This window comes from Paramisgurnus dabryanus, chromosome 4 (assembly GCF_030506205.2).
Source record: "Paramisgurnus dabryanus chromosome 4, PD_genome_1.1, whole genome shotgun sequence".
Lineage (NCBI taxonomy): Eukaryota > Metazoa > Chordata > Actinopteri > Cypriniformes > Cobitidae > Paramisgurnus > Paramisgurnus dabryanus.
This window is the reverse complement of record NC_133340.1, coordinates 49072867-49090143: the sequence shown is the minus strand read 5'-3', so window position 1 is coordinate 49090143 and position 17277 is coordinate 49072867. Positions and strand designations below refer to the sequence as shown.

Here is a 17277-nt window from a genome sequence, read left to right as displayed (position 1 = left end):
TCCTTAACATTTTATCTCTTTGGATGTCTTGTCATGTTGTATGTTTGTTCAATAAAAAAAAAATAAAAAAAAAGTTCAAAACGAATGGGCGTACACGTATCGCCCCGCCCCATCGTCGAGGCTGCACATTGGGGTACTACGGTATAGGTGCAGTCAAGCTGTCAGTCAAGATATGCTCCACCTTTTCTATCTCTCTATTGGTCGTTTATGACTTAGCGCTGCCTATGATTGGTCGACTCCGCTGTCTATCAGTTTTTAAGAGTTCCTCCGCTTCCTTGCCGCCGAGCGATGTTTTGAGGGGAAATGGGTTCAGGTTTCTGACACGGAAGGGGGAGATAATAATTGAAATATTTATAATATCTACCAGTCTACATTAGAGGGACCAGCAACCGACGTACACACCGCGTTCTTTCTGAACATTTGGACTGGAAAACATCAGAAATTCGTAAGACTAAAGTTTAAAACCTTGAATCCAGTCCTGTCCTGTCTTTGTTTACTAAGAGCAGGAAACGCTCTGGGAATTTCCGTGATAAAGTAGACAATAAATGACATTCAAATTAAGATTAGTCGCTTACTATTTTAATGACTTTTGTTTACTAGGTTTTAGTTTAAATATCTGGTTATGGAAAGCGGAGGTTTACAGTCCGGTATGTGCGAAGAAAGGAGACGTTAACTCAAATGAAACAGATCAATGTGTCTATTATTAATAGCGCGTTGCCCACAAGTGGAGATATTGGACTTTGTTTCTAAAATAAGCCATAGGCCACTATTTAAAATAAAGATAAAGCACACAGAAGAAGATGGCATCGACAAAGGTCAAAGCTGGAATAAATGATGAAAGCAGTTCTTCTCAGGATAGTGGCAGGACAGACCCAGGCAGTCCCACGTTATCCGCAGGGGCCGGATCCCTGCCCACCAACAGTATTTATACACTAGATGACCTGGACACTATTGCCACTGTAGGTAAGTTCCCAGCAAACACAAAAACGGTATAAAACGTCTTTTTAAGTTGAGAAAAGGTTGTGATAACGTTATTTTTCTACGTACTTAAAGGAATATTCCATTTTCTTAAAAGAAAAATCCAGATAATTTACTCACCACAATGTCATCCAAAATGTTGATGTCTTTCTTTGTTCAGTCGAGATGAAATTATGTTTTTTTGAGGAAAACATTGCAGGATTTTTCTCATTTTAATGGACTTTAATAGACACCAACAAATAACACTTAATTCAACACTTAACAGTTTTTTTCAACGGAGTTTCAAAGGACTAAAAACGATCCCAAACGAGGCATAAGGGTCTTATCTAGCAAAACGATTGTCATTTTTGACAAGAAAAATAACAAATATACACTTTTAAAGCACGACTTTTCGTTTAGGTCCGGTCCAGCGCGACCTAACGTAAATGCGTAGTGACGTAGGGAGGTCACGTGTTAAATATATAAAACTCACGTTTGCTGACTATTTTAAACAATAAACTGCCACAAAGACATTAATTAGTATCATTTGACATACAACAACGTAGGATTGGTCCTCTTTCACCACATTTGTAAACACTGAGGCGGAGTTTCGCGTTCGTCCTCTGTGACCTCTTGACGTGATGACGTATTGCGTCGGGTCACGCTAGCGCATGACGACCGGATTTAAACGAGAAGTTGTGCTTTAAAAGTGGATATTTGTTATTTTTATTGTCAAAAATGACAATCGTTTTGCTAGATAAGACCCTTATGCCTCGTTTGGGATCGTTTAGAGTCCTTTGAAACGCCGTTGAAAAAACTGTTAAGTGTTGAGTTAAGTGTTAAGTGGTGGTGTCCATTAAAGTCCATTAAAATGAGAAAAATCCTGCAATGTTTTCCTCAAAAAACATAATTTCTTCTCGACTGATCAAAGAATGACATCAACATTTTGTATGACATGGTGGTGAGTAAATTATCTGGATTTTTCTTTTAAGAAAATGGAATATTCCTTTAATACGACAAATGTTGTTTTTTTTAAATACGTATATAACAACGTTGCAAAAACTTTTAGTAACGTAATCTGAACGTCACCCCGCAACGTTTAAAAAACTTTAATAGGCTTGTTTGAGATGAGCAAAATCTGCGCAGAACCGATCACCGGTGATCAGCGCGAGATCCATGCCGCTGTCGGTACATGATCCGTACCACTTGCACGATCTGTTCTGCGCATGCACGTAATTACGTAGTCTACGTTATTTCATTTTTTTATAATTTTTAAAAATGTTTTAAAGGAATAGTCTACCCTTTTGCCATATTAAACTATGTTATTACCTCAACTTAGACGAATTAATACATATCTTTTTTCAATGCGTGCACGGTACAGCGCGTCGTGAATGTATTAGCATTTAGCCTAGAACCATTCATTCCTATGGTACCAAACAGGGAAGCCACCAAACACTTCCGTGTTTTCCCTATTTAAAGACTGTTACATGAGAAGTTATACTAGTAAGTATGGTGCCACAAAATAAAACTTTTTTTGGTACCATAGGAATGAATGGGGCTAGGCTAAATGCTAACACATTCATAACATTCATTTAGGCATTATTCTGTTTTTTGTTATAAGCCAGAAATGACAAGGATGTGGCCACTCGCAATACAAAGTCAATAGAGACAGAGCGCAGTATGTCATAACCTGAAACGCATGCCCACCGGTAGGAAAACAATCCAACCGTCTCCATGGACTTAGTATTGCTAGAGGCCGCCTCCTTGTCATTTCTGGCTTATAACAAAAAACAGAATAATGCCTAAAAGCTGCTGTGTGTCAAAATGTACAGCTAACAAGCCAAAAAACCCAGAAATAAGTTTTTATAAGCTGTCGACCCCAAAAAACAAGCGTTTAAAGATACAAAAGTGGAAAAAGGCAACTTTTCATAGTACTACTATTAGTAGAACTACACCCACTAGGGGGAAATGTAGTCTGCGATCCACTTTTTTCCCCTTAAAGCAGGGGTCTCAAACTCAAACTGGCTTGGGGCCATTTTTAAGACGGACATTTCACCGGGGGGCCGCAGGGCTATTTTAACGTTCAAAAAAGTACAATATTTCTGTAAATGTCATGTTTAATTTTATTTAATCTATAATAGTACTTGAAAATATATAAGCAGTGGCTTTATCTTTTTAATATAATTCAATTCAATTCAATTTTATTTATATAGCGCTTTTCACAAAAGTCAATTGTTTCAAAGCAGCTTTACATAAATAGAAGCAGTGAAAAGCACAGAAAAACGACAGATAGCACAACAAAATACATGATAGCATGAGCAGTTAAATTTTCTGCGGCTATGACTCAATATTATAAGTGCACGTATTACTAAAGCAACGTCTAGAAGAGGAAGCTAAGTAAAGCCCAAAAAGGCTGCCTCCCCGGGGTGAAAAACCCCCTAGGAGAAAAAAAACCCGGGCTTTTATCCGAGGAAAAATAAGTCCTAGGAGGGAAAAACCCTTGGGAGAACGGATAAGGAGATTTAGCGGAGATTAAGCGGGTTCTGCCGGTGATCGTTGGTCAGGCATCAGCTGGGCATCACGTTGAAGGACGGCCAGTAGATCAGAGGTGTGCCGACTTTCACATCTACCGGGACTGGGTCTGTTTGTCTCGTTGTCCTCGGGTCGAGGACGAGACAGGGAGAGAAAAACAAAATCGTATTAGCGTAGCGGCCGTTCATATGTATTGAAGTGTCACACAGTGATGTGGTTTAACTCCGCTTAGTTCCAGACAGACTAACTATTGCGGCATAATTATATTACCCACAGTTGAGGATTTAGCAAATTGGGGGCCCAATGCAAGGGTATATATGGTAAATAAGGGTCACCTTCCGATCTTTAAGAGAAAATTAAACCTGACGACCCGTTTGACTAAGGCCTAAAGCCCCACTGTCGTCGTTAATGCAGGTTCAGTGGCAAACGGGTCTATATTGTATACCATTTACAGGACCAGGAGAAAACGCCAAAACATCGCAACCCGACCATACGTGCTAACTCGTTTGACTAAGGCCGGAAGCCCCACTGTCGTCGTTAATGCAGGTTCAGTGGCAAACGGGTCTGTATGGCATACGATTCATAAGACTTACGATAGCGCCAAAATCGCAACCCGACCATACGTGCCAACCCGTTTGACTAAGGCTGGAGGCCCCACTGTCGTCGTTAATGCAGGTTCAGTGGCAAACGGGTCGGTATGGCATACTATTCACAAGACACACGAAAGCACCAAAATCGCAACCCAACCATACGTGCCAACCTGTTTGACTAAGGCCGGAAGCCCCCCTGTCGTCGTTAATGCAGGTTCAGTGGCAAACGGTGGCAAACTATTTAATGCAATTCATTTTAAGTGTTCATGCAGAAAAGGTTTTTATTTATTTATTTGGTTGGTCTGTGTTATGACCGTGAGTGCTTTGTTCCGTGAAAATAACTATTGCGAGTTAAGAACCTTTACTAGACAAATTATGCGAATGCTTTGTTGAAGAGAAAAGTTTTAAGTCTAGATTTAAAATGATCGACTGTGTCATTATTTTATAAAAGTAGCCTAAGTAAATATTTTTTTAACCATATCTTAACTAAGACCTATTAAAACCTAGCACTAAACTAACAAATTTAAATCCTGTATACATTTATAAACTATTATAAAAATTACCACCAGTAAGTGTTTCTGTTTTGATTTATTTTGAATTGTTTTCAGTCATAGTATTGACTTGATTATGTCCTTTTGTTATTTCAGTTTTAATGAATTTTCTATTATATGTGGGAAAATATTAATAAGTGAAAGTGATCCCATAACTTTTGAATGGGTAGTCAATGTTATATAAATTTGTTGGACAGAAAAAATAATAATACTGCTCTATGTGTAATTGAATAGTAAGCTACATAATAATATATTATACTTCTATATATATATCAGTATACATCCTTTTATCTTCTGTACATTTCTCCTCATCTTTTCTCTTTTCTTAACCTGGGCACTTTGATGGCTCTTTTCTTATCTGTAGTTTAAAATGTGTTGCATTACATCTAGGCCTGTTGCGACGCGTCGATGACGTCGATTCCGTCGACGTCATATTTTTGCGTCGACGCTTCGCAAAACATTACATTTAAGGCAAAAAAAAAATGAATGATCACATTCGTCTAATCTTTCATAACGATCCGCTAGCTGCCCGTCCCATAAGCAGGCTGTCAAAAAAACGCGTCTCTGTAGGCAGCCTGGGCTCTGAGATTTGCACTTTCACCAACCACTCAAAACCAAAGTTTTCCAACCAATCTCCGACCGGGGATGGCTATTGTTAGGTAGAAAAGCCAGTGCCAACCCTTATAATAGTCACACCATGTCGGTGATTGAAATGTCTTTAAAATGATGTAAGTGAAGTCGTACATTGCTAATACTACATGATTTCATCGTATGGCTGGAAGTGTGTATAGTAATTTTCTTGTGGACCGAAAAAAAGTCTACGATTGGCATTTCTTTTTACGACAAAACCCAGCACCGTGTTTTAATTCTTGACGTGATCTTTATAGGCTTCTGTATGATTGCTAACTGGACTGGATTGCACATTGAATTTGAAAGCGTGACGCGCATATCCGATAGCGCACGTGCACAGGCAGAGCTTAAACTACTTCATGTTCGCATCTTTTTGGCTTAAACGGACAAATGCTCATATGTCAAAATAGCTGTCTTTGTGATTTTCATAGTAAACATGTGGTTACTGTACGTCTTAAACGAATAAACATTGTATTGCATTCGGTCTTATAATAAGCATAAACTGTCTCTGTCATTAAAGTTAATTAAATATATAAAAAAGAAAACGTTTGTATCTTCGTAAATAAAGAATAATCCACATTTACTTTAAACATTTTTGGCCAAACATCCTGTGTGTTGAGCTCTGCTGTTTGAAATAAGTTTAAGGTTTATCATGGAATGTAAAATTCCTGATCTTTTGCTTCATTAACTCTTTCCCCGCCATTGACGAGATATCTCGTCAATTAAGAGAAAACGCTTCCCCGCCAATGACGAGATTTTCCGTCTTTCTGCAATACCGCTATTATCCACCAGGTGGCGCCCTTCCGCAACTTTTTAAAACCGGAAGTATTGCTCTATGGCAAGCTGCTGCATGTCCGTGTCTGTTTTAAAGATCGCTCTGAATGGGATCTCTATGAAAAGTCCGTCATAAAAATGGAATTATTTTTGCTTTTTGCTCAAAATATGGTGTTTTTGCAAAAACCTACCCATATTCAAAAGCTGATTGCAAAAGAACCACTAAAGGTAGGATGAAACGGTTTTTTTTGTTTGAAAGCAGAGGGTCTGTTCTTTCATTTGGTATATTGTATGTTTATATATTTAAAGAAGAACATTTTCTGGAAGGCATTAAACTTTGGTGAAAATCATGAAAAACGCTGGCGCTGGCTGGCAACTTTTTTTTTAAAACGCTGGCGGTGAAAGAGTTAAAGGGATAGTTCACACAAAATGAAAATTCTGGAAAAATGTTGTTCTAAACCTGTACGAATTTCCTTTTTCTGATGAACACAAAAGAATATATTTTGATAAATGATGATAAGCACACAGCTGATTGTAACCATTGACTTCCATAGTAGGAATAAAAACAACATGATGGAATTTAATGGATATACCATTAATTGTGTGCTTACCATAATTAATCAAAATATCTTATTTTGTGTTTATCAAAATAAAATAAACTTATACAGGTTTAGATCATAAGGGTGAGTAAATGATGACAGAATATTCATTTTTGGGTGAATCCCTTTAACAGAAACAGGGCAGAAATGTTTAAAATTCACCCTTATTATGTTTACATCTTATAATGCATTCATTCATGCTTTCTTGATACATAGTTACACATTGTTTTCTTTCATGGACTATGGACCCTCTAAAGTAGCTTTGGCCACCCCCTGGCCTGAAATCACTAAAGGATGTATCAAAGTATATAATTAAGAATGTTTTTGGCATTTATTTGAGATACATTATGGTTTTTATTAATCAAGCAACAGAAACTAATCATTAGATTAATCGTCCAATTAGTCGTTAGATTAGTCGACTAATCGGAAAAATAGTCGACAGATTAATCGTTTAATAAATAGTCGTTTACCCCAGCTCTAATTACATCTACCGCTCTGCCACCATGTGCGGTGTCTCCAATTGAAGCTGTGACTTGTTGATGTGAACTAACCCCACCGTAGCTCGATCTTCATTGAGTAACAGCTGAGTATCCACCCGGAAGTAACAAATCTTCTCTGGACAAACACTACAAAGTCCGACCAGATTAACTGATCGCATGGTGACAATGGTATAATTGATGCGAGGTTCAGTTGACGAATTAAAATCCGATTGTGCATTCCGTTATCATCGACATCACAGAGCGCGCGGTTCATGGCTGCGTAGCAAAGGGTGACGCGACCCACGTCACGGAGCGGAACTTCCGCTCCCAAGCACTTTGGAAAGTAATGCTTTGACTCGTTTTAACACGTTGTTAGACGCGACATGTGAACGAACCCTTAAACATTTAAATCAAAAATCAAACGAATATAAAACAAAGTGAATAAAAATCTTTCTGCGGGCCAGATTATGTTATATTTTTGAAAGGTGACGCGGACCGCAGAGAGGGGGAGGGCGGGCCGCAAATGGCCCGCGGGCCAGGAGTTTGAGACCACTGCCTTAAAGGCTGAGTTTTAGGGCTCAACATCTTATAAAAACTTATTTCTGGGTTTTTTTTGCTTGTTGGCTATACATCCTGTAACACAGCAGCTTTAAGGCATTATTCTGTTTTTAAGTTTTATCTGTAAATAAGTTTTTATAAGCTGTCGACCCCAAAAAACGAGCGTTTAAAGACACAAAAGTGGAAAACAGGCAACTTTTCATAGTACTCCTATTAATAGAACTGCGTCCACTAGGGGGGACGTAGTCTGCGATCCGCTTTTTTCTCCTTAAAGGCTGAGTTTTATGGCTCGACAGCTTATAAAAACTTATTTCTGTTTTTTTTTGGCTTGTTAGCTGTAGATTTTGTCACACAGCAGCTTTTAGGCATTTTTCTGTTTTTTGTTATAAGCCAGAAATGACAAGGAGGCGGCCACTCGCAATACAAAGTCAATGGAGACAGTTGGATTGTTTTCCCCCCGGTGGGCGTGGTTTTCAAATTAGCATAACTACGCTCTGTCTCTATCTGGAGGCTCATGGCCTTGTATATTGGGTCATGTGCCTCTGGTGTCTCGTTTCTAGCCCCCGCCCCCTTGTTCTCTCTGTTAATTATTAATTATCAGTTTATCCGACTCACCTGTGTTGCCCTCGTTATCTTGTTTAGTTTTTCCCCTATTTAATCTCCTCTTGTCTTGTGGTTCATTGTGTACTGATGTGTTGTGAAATGTAGTCTTCATTGTTATTCAGTTTAATGTTACATCAGTGTCTTGTTAAATATGTTAAGTCAGTGTTTTGTAATTTCATGATTGATGTTGTTTTGCCCCCACGTGGGCTTTTGTTTTCTGTGTTTTATAAGTTAAGAAAAGGTTCATTGTTCACTTCCCCGACATCGTCTGCGCTTGGGATCTCTAGTCCTCTGTATCCCTGACGGGTCATTAATTATTAACTAGAAATGCAATTCCCAAGGAATTACCAGTGCATGAAAATGCAAAAAAGTTGATAGACAGAAATGTAAAAGAAATTTAGTCTAGTAGTTTACCTGGCTGTTGACATGTTTTAGTGTGAAGCTAGCATGATTTAAAAAAGTTATCATGATGAAATATGAAGCTAGCATGATTTAGCATGAAGCTAGCATGATTTAGCATGAAGCTAGCATGATTTAGCATGAAGCTAGCATGATTTAGCATGAAGCTAGCATGATTTAGCATGAAGCTAGCATGATTTAGCATGAAGCTAGCATGATTTAGCATGACGTTAGCATGATTTAGCATGACGTTAGCATGATTTACCATGAAGCTAGCATGATTTAGCATGAAGCTAGCATGATTTAGCATGAAGCTAGCATGATTTAGCATGAATCTAACATGATTTACCATGAACTAGCATGACGCTGATTTAGCATTACTTAGCATGACGCTAGCATGAAGCTAACATGACGCTAACATGATTTAACATGAAGCTAACATGATTTATCATGAAGCTAGCATGATGTTAGCATGATTAGCATGAAGCTAGCATGACGCTAGCATGATTAGCATGAAGCTAGCATGACGCTAACATGATTAGCATGAAGCTAGCATGATTAGCATTGAAGCTAGCATGATGTTAGCATGATTAGCATGAAGGTAGCATGATTAGCATGAAGCTAGCATGATGCTAGCATGATTAGCATGAAGGTAGCATGAAGCTAACATGATTAGCATGAAGCTAGCATGATGTTAGCATGATTAGCATGAAGCTAGCATGATGTTAGCATGATTAGCATGAAGCTAACATAATTAGCATTGAAGCTAACATGATGCTAGCATGTTTAGCATGAAGGTAGCATGAAGGTAGCATGAAGCTAGCATGATGATAACATGATTAGCATGAAGCTAGCATGATGATAACATGATTAGCATGAAGCTAGCATGATGATAACATGATTAGCATGAAGCTAGCATGATGCTAGCATGATTAGCATGAAGCTAGCATGATGCTAGCATGATTAGCATGAAGCTAGCATGATGCTAGCATGATTAGCATGAAGCTAGCATGATGTTAACATGATTAGCATAAAGCTAGCATGATGCTAGCATGATTAGCATGAAGCTAGCACGATGTTAGCATGATTAAGATGATGCTAACATGATTAGCATGAAGCTAGCATGATGCTAGCATGATTAGCATGAAGCTAACATGATGTTAGCATGATTAGCATGAAGTTACCATAAATTTAGCATGAAATTAGCATGATCCTAGCATGATGCTAACATGATTAAGATGATGCTAGCATGATTAGCATGAAGCTAGCATGATTTAGCATTAAGTTAGCAAGATTTATTATGAAATTAGCATAAAGCTAGCATGAAACTAGCACGAAGCTAGTATGACTTAGCATGAAGCTAGCATAAGGCTAATATGACCCAAAGACCCAACCCCCATGTCTCTATGATGTCCGGATCCAGAGATATAAGGCTTTGTTTATTATGTTGCTAGGCTGCTCATATTTGGTTGCTAGGGGCGTGGCTTAATACCTCAATAAGGATGGTGAGAGACTGATTGGATGCCTGAGTAAAATGAGCCCACCCCCAGGTCTCTATGACACTGCGCTGCAAAGATATCCCATCCGGGACGTTTTTAGTTCCTTATATGGGCATGATTCCTGCCCCATTATAAGTCAATGGGGAAATTTGGGGTCCTCTTACACCCCAGGGGTACAACTTACACCCCATTGTGAGGTATGTTCTTACAGAGCCTGCCAGCCTCTTCAAATGTGGCAAGTCACAAGTTTCTGTGAAATCCTAGGTCTGAGCTACGACTCGTCAAAGTTTGTCGCAATGTTAAGTCTATGTGATTTTTCGGCTGCTTTTTCGCCCCTGGGGCGAAGACCGTACCCCCGATCGCTTATAAAAGTCATAGCACACTATTCCTGGATAGTCCGCACGTTTGAGAGTTTGAATGAAGTTTCTAAGTTAAACGGTTCGAGCCGTATTAATTGCGGAAATTTGGTTGGAAGAATAATAATAACTAGATAGGTACATTTCCTGAAGAAAATGTGAGTGGTGCTTGCCGTGGCAAAATTCTGAGGACCATATATGTTTATACTCCAAGCCAAAAGTAAAACGATCCAACTCCCGTGTCTCTACGATGTTCTGATGCGGAGATATAAGGCTGTGTTTATCCGGTTGCTAGGGTACTGTATTTGGTTGCTAGGGAAAAAATTGGCATCCACTAGTGATTACACTCCGAGTCACGAGTCAAATTGTCCAACCCCCGTATCTCTACGATGTTCTGATGCGGAGAAATAAGGCTTTGTTTACTCTGTTGCTAGGGAACTGTATTTGGTTGCTAGGGAAAAAAATGGCATCCACTAGTGATTACACGCAGAGTCACGAGTCAAACGGTCCAACCCCCGTGTCTCTACGATGTTCTGATGCGGAGATAGAAGGCTTTGTTTACTCTGTTGCTAGGGTACTGTATTTGGTTGCTAGGGAACAAAAATGGCATCCCATAATGATTACACTCCGAGTCACGAGTCAAACGGTCCAACCCCCGTGTCTCTACGATGTTCTGAGGCGGAGATTTAAGGCTTTGTTTACTCTGTTGCTAGGGTACTGTATTTGGTTGCTAGGGAAAAAAATGGCATCCCATAGTGATTACACACCGAGTCACAAGTCAAACGGTCCAACCCCCGTGTCTCTACGATGTTCTGAGGCGGAGATATAAGGCTTTGTTTACTCTGTTGCTAGGGTACTGTATTTGGTTGCTATGGAAAAAAATGGCATCCCACAGTGATTACACTCTGAGTCACGAGTCAAACGGTCCAACCCCCGTGTCTCTACGGTGTTCTGAGGCGGAGATATAAGGCTTTGTTTACTCTGTTGCTAGGGTACTGTATTTGGTTGCTAGGGAAAAAATTGGCATCCCATAATGATTACACTCCGAGTCACGAGTCAAACAGTCCAACCCCCGTGTCTCTACGATGTTCTGATGCGGAGATATAAGGCTTTGTTTACTCTGTTGCTAGGGTACTGTATTTGGTTGCTAGGGAAAAAATTGGCATCCCATAGTGATTAGACTCTGAGTCACGAGTCAAACGGTCCAACCCCCGTGTCTCTACGATGTTCTGATGCTGAGATATAAGGCTTTGTTTACTCTGTTGCTAGGGTACTGTATTTGGTTGCTAGGGAAAAAAATGGCATCCCATAGTGATTACACAACGAGTCACAAGTCAAACGGTCCAACCCCCGTGTCTCTACGATGTTCTGATGCAGAGATATAAGGCTTTGTTTACTCTGTTGCTAGGGTACTGTATTTGGTTGCTAGGGAAAAAATTGGCATCCCATAATGATTACACACCGAGTCACAAGTCAAACGGTCCAACCCCCGTGTCTCTATGATGTTCTGATGCGGAGATATAAGGCTTTGTTTACTCTGTTGCTAGGGTACTGTATTTGGTTGCTAGGGAAAAAATTGGCATCCCATAGTGATTAGACTCTGAGTCACGAGTCAAACGGTCCAACCCCCGTGTCTCTACGATGTTCTGATGCTGAGATATAAGGCTTTGTTTACTCTGTTGCTAGGGTACTGTATTTGGTTGCTAGGGAAAAAAATGGCATCCCATAGTGATTACACAACGAGTCACAAGTCAAACGGTCCAACCCCCGTGTCTCTACGATGTTCTGATGCAGAGATATAAGGCTTTGTTTACTCTGTTGCTAGGGTACTGTATTTGGTTGCTAGGGAAAAAAATGGCATCCCATAGTGATTACACAACGAGTCACAAGTCAAACGGTCCAACCCCCGTGTCTCTACGATGTTCTGAGGCGGAGATATAAGGCTTTGTTTACTCTGTTGCTAGGGTACTGTATTTGGTTGCTATGGAAAAAAATGGCATCCCATAGTGATTACACTCTGAGTCACGAGTCAAACGGTCCAACCCCCGTGTCTCTACGATGTTCTGAGGCGGAGATATAAGGCTTTGTTTACTCTGTTGCTAGGGTACTGTATTTGGTTGCTAGGGAAAAAATTGGCATCCCATAATGATTACACACCGAGTCACAAGTCAAACGGTCCAACCCCCGTGTCTCTATGATGTTCTGATGCAGAGATATAAGGCTTTGTTTACTCTGTTGCTAGGGTACTGTATTTGGTTGCTAGGGAAAAAAATTGGCATCCCATAATGATTACACTCTGAGTCACGAGTCAAACGGTCCAACCCCCGTGTCTCCACGATGTTCGGATGTTGAGATATAACTGTTTGAATTTTATGTTGCTAGGGTGCTCAAAAGTGGTTGTTAGGGGCGTGGCTTAATACCTATGTAAGGATCCTGAGGGACTGATTGGATGCCTGAGTAAAATGAGCCCACCCCCATGTCTCTATGACACTGTGGTGCAAAGATATCCATCTGGGCATTTTATAATGGCAGTCTATGGGAGATGTTGCTAGGGTGCCCAAAATTGTTGCTAGGGGCGTGGCTTAATAGCTCTGGGATGATCCTGAGAGACTGATTGGATGCCCGAGTGAAATGAGCCCACCCACTTATCTCTACGACACTGTAAAGCAAAGATATCCCATCTGGAACTGTTTTATTCCCTTATATGGGCATGTTTCCTGCCCCATTATAAGTCAATGGGAATTTTCGGGTGCCTCTTACACCCCAGGGGTACAACTTACACCCCATTGTGATCCATGTTGTTACAGAGCCTACCACCCTCTTCAAATGTTGTAACCCACATGTTTCTATAAAATCCTCGAGCGGAGCTATGACTCGTCAAAGTTGGGCGCAATGTTAAGTCAATGGGATTTTTCGGGTGGTTTTTCGCCCCCCTTTCGGAAATCCTGCACCCGATCGCTTATAAAAGTCATAGCAGACGTGTCCTCAATAAGCCGGTCATTTTGAGCCCTGTTTCATTGGTCTACGACAAACCGTGTGGGACGAGTTACGCGCCGAAAAAGTGTCCAGATATAAGAATAAATAAAGATATAATAAATAATAAGTATGAGCAATAGTAATAGTGATGCCTTGCATAAATGCAAGCACCTCTAACTAGATATGCAATTCCCAAGGAATTACCAGTGCATGAAAATGCAAAAAGTTGATTGACAGAAATGTAAAGGAAATTTAGTTTAGTAGTTTACCTGGCTGTTGACATGTTTTAGTGTGAAGCTAGCATGATTTAAAAAAGTTATCATGATTCAGCATGACGTTAACATGATGCTAGCATGATTAGCATGAAGCTAGCATGATGTTAGCATAAAGCTAGCATGATGCTAGCATGATTAGCATGAAAATAGCATGATGCTAGCATGATTAGCATGAAGCTAGCATGATGCTAGCATGATTAGCATGAAGCTAACATGAAGCTAGCACGATGTTAGCATGATTAACATGAAGCTAGCACGATGCTAACATGATTAACATGAAGCTAACACGATGCTAGCATGATTAGCATGAAGCTAGCACGATGTTAGCATGATTAGAATGAAGCTAGCACGATGTTAGCATGATTAGCATGAAGCTAGCACGATGCTAGCATGATTAACATGAAGTTAGCACGATGTTAGCATGATTAGCATGAAGCTAGCACGATGCTAGCATGATTAGCATGAAGCTAGCACGATGCTAGCATGATTAGCATGAAGCTAGCACGATGCTAGCATGATTAGCATGATGCTAGCATGATTAGCATGAAGCTAACATGATGCTAGCATGATTAGCATGAAGCTAGCACGATGCTAGCATGATTGGTATGAAGCTAGCACGATGTTAGCATGAAGCTAGCATGATGCTAGCATGATTAGCATGAAGCTAGCATGATGCTAGCATGATTAGCATGAAGCTAGCATGATGCTAGCATGATTAGCATGAAGCTAGCATGATTAGCATGAAGCTAGCATGATGCTAGCATGATTAGCATGAAGCTAGCATGATGCTAGCATGATTAGCATGAAGCTAGCATGATGCTAGCATGATTAGCTTGAAACTAACATGATGCTAGCATGATTAGCATGAAGCTAGCATGATGTTAGCATAAAGCTAGCATGATGCTAGCATGATTAGCATGAAGCTAGCATGAAGCTAGCATGATTAGCATGAAGCTAGCATGATTAGCATGAAGCTAACATGATGCTAGCATGATTAGCATGAAGCTAGCATGATGTTAGCATGATTAGCATGAAGGTAGCATGATTAGCATGAAGCTAACATGATTAGCATTGAAGCTAGCATGAAGCTAGCATGATTAGCATGAAGCTAGCATGATTAGCATGAAGCTAGCATGATTAGCATGAAGCTAGCATGATTAGCATGAAGCTAGCATGATTAGCATGAAGCTAGCATGATTAGCATGAAGCTAGCATGATTAGCATGAAGCTAGCATGATTAGCATGAAGCTAGCATGATTAGCATGAAGCTAGCATGATGTTAGCATGATGTTAGCATGATTAGCATGAAGCTAGCATGATTAGCATGAAGCTAGCATGATGCTAGCATGATTAGCATGATGTTAGCATGATTAGCATGATGCTAGCATGATGCTAGCATGATTAGCATGAAGCTAGCATGATGTTAACATGATTTAGCATGAAGCTAACAAAATTTAACATGAAGCTAGCATGATTTAGCATTAAGTAAACAAGATTTATTATGAAATTAGCATAAAGCTAGCATGAAACTAGCACGAAGCTAGCATTACTTAGCATGAAGCTAGCATGAAGCTAATATGACCCAAAGACCCAACCCCCATGTCTCTATGATGTCCGGATCCAGAGATATGAGGCTTTGTTTATTATGTTGCTAGGCTGCTCATATTTGGTTGCTATGGGCGTGGCTTAATACCTCAATAAGGATGGTGAGAGACTGATTGGATGCCTGAGTAAAATGAGCCCACCCCCATGTCTCTATGACATTGCGCTGCAAAGATATCCCATCCGGGACGTTTTTAGTTCCTTATATGGGCATGATTCCTGCCCCATTATAAGTCTATGGGGAAATTTGGGGACCTCTTACACCCCAGGGGTACAACTTACACCCCATTGTGAGGTATGTTCTTACAGAGCCTGCCAGCCTCTTCAAATGTGGCAAGTCACAAGTTTCTGTGAAATCCTAGGTCTGAGCTACGACTCGTCAAAGTTTGTCGCAATGTTAAGTCAATGGGATTTTTCGGCTGCTTTTTCGCCCCTGGGGCGAAGACCGTACCCCCGATCGCTTATAAAAGTCATAGCACACTATTCCCGAATAGTCCGCACGTTTGAAAGTTTGAATGAAGTTTCTAAGTTAAACGGTTCGAGCCGTATTAATTGCGGAAATTTGGTTGGAAGAATAATAATAATAACTAGATAGGTACATTTCCTGAAGAAAATGTGAGTGGTGCTTGCCGTGGCAAAATTCTGGGGACCATATATGATTATACTCCAAGCCAAAAGTTAAACGATCCAACTCCCGTGTCTGTACGATGTTCTGATGTGGATATATAAGGCTGTGTTTATCCGGTTGCTAGGGTACTGTATTTGGTTGCTAGGGAAAAATTTGGCATCCCATAATGATTACACTCTGAGTCACGAGTCATACGGTCCAACCCCCGTGTCTCAACGATGTTCTGGTGCAGAGATATAAGGCTTTGTTTATTCGGTTGCTAGGGTACTGTATTTGGTTGCTAGGGAAAATTTTGACATCCCATAATGATTACACTCTGAGTCACGAGTCAAACGGTCCAACCCCCGTGTCTCTACGATGTTCTGATGCGGAGATATAAGGCTTTGTTTACTCTGTTGCTAGGGTACTGTATTTGGTTGCTAGGGAAAAAATTGGCATCCCATAATGATTACACTCTGAGTCACGAGTCAAACGGTCCAACCCCCATGTCTCTACGATGTTCTGATGCGGAGATATAAGGCTTTGTTTACCCTGTTGCTAGGGTACTGTATTTGGTTGCTAGGGAAAAAATTGGCATCCCATAATGATTACACTCTGAGTCACGAGTCAAACGGTCCAACCCCCATGTCTCTACGATGTTCTGATGCTGAGATATAAGGCTTTGTTTACTCTGTTGCTAGGGTACTATATTTGGTTGCTAGGGAAAAAATTGGCATCCCATAATGATTACAATCTGAGTCACGAGTCAAACGGTCCAACCCCCGTGTCTCTACGATGTTCTGATGCTGAGATATAAGGCTTTGTTTACTCTGTTGCTAGGGTACTATATTTGGTTGCTAGGGAAAAAATTGGCAGACCATAATGATTACACCCTGAGTCACAAGTCAAACGGTCCAACCCCCATGTCTCTACGATGTTCTGATGCGGAGATATAAGGCTTTGTTTACTCTGTTGCTAGGGTACTGTATTTGGTTGCTAGGGAAAAAATTGGCATCTCATAGTGATTACCCGCCGAGTCACGAGTCAAACGGTCCAACCCCCATGTCTCTACGATGTTCTGATGCGGAGATATAAGGCTTTGTTTACTCTGTTGCTAGGGTACTGTATTTGGTTGCTAGGGGCGTGGCTTGGGAGTGGCCAATGATGTGCCCAGTGATTACACTCCGAGTCACAAGTAAAACGGTCCAACCCCCGTGTCTCTACGATGTTCTGATGCGGAGATATAAGGCTTTGTTTACTCTGTTGCTAGGGTACTGTATTTGGTTGCTA

General features: G+C 40.4%; 1 protein-coding gene across 1 annotated transcript in view; it reads left to right on the top strand.

The window, feature by feature from the left end:
• Positions 1 to 286: 286 nt before the first annotated feature.
• Positions 287 to 17277, top strand: part of prkx (protein kinase X-linked) — a 374991-nt gene continuing 358000 nt past the window's right edge. Inside the window, exon 1 of the mRNA XM_065254896.2 lies at positions 287 to 963. Coding sequence (XP_065110968.2) covers positions 801 to 963 — 163 coding nt within the window. The 5' untranslated portion in view covers positions 287 to 800. The remainder of the gene's footprint in view (positions 964 to 17277) is intronic.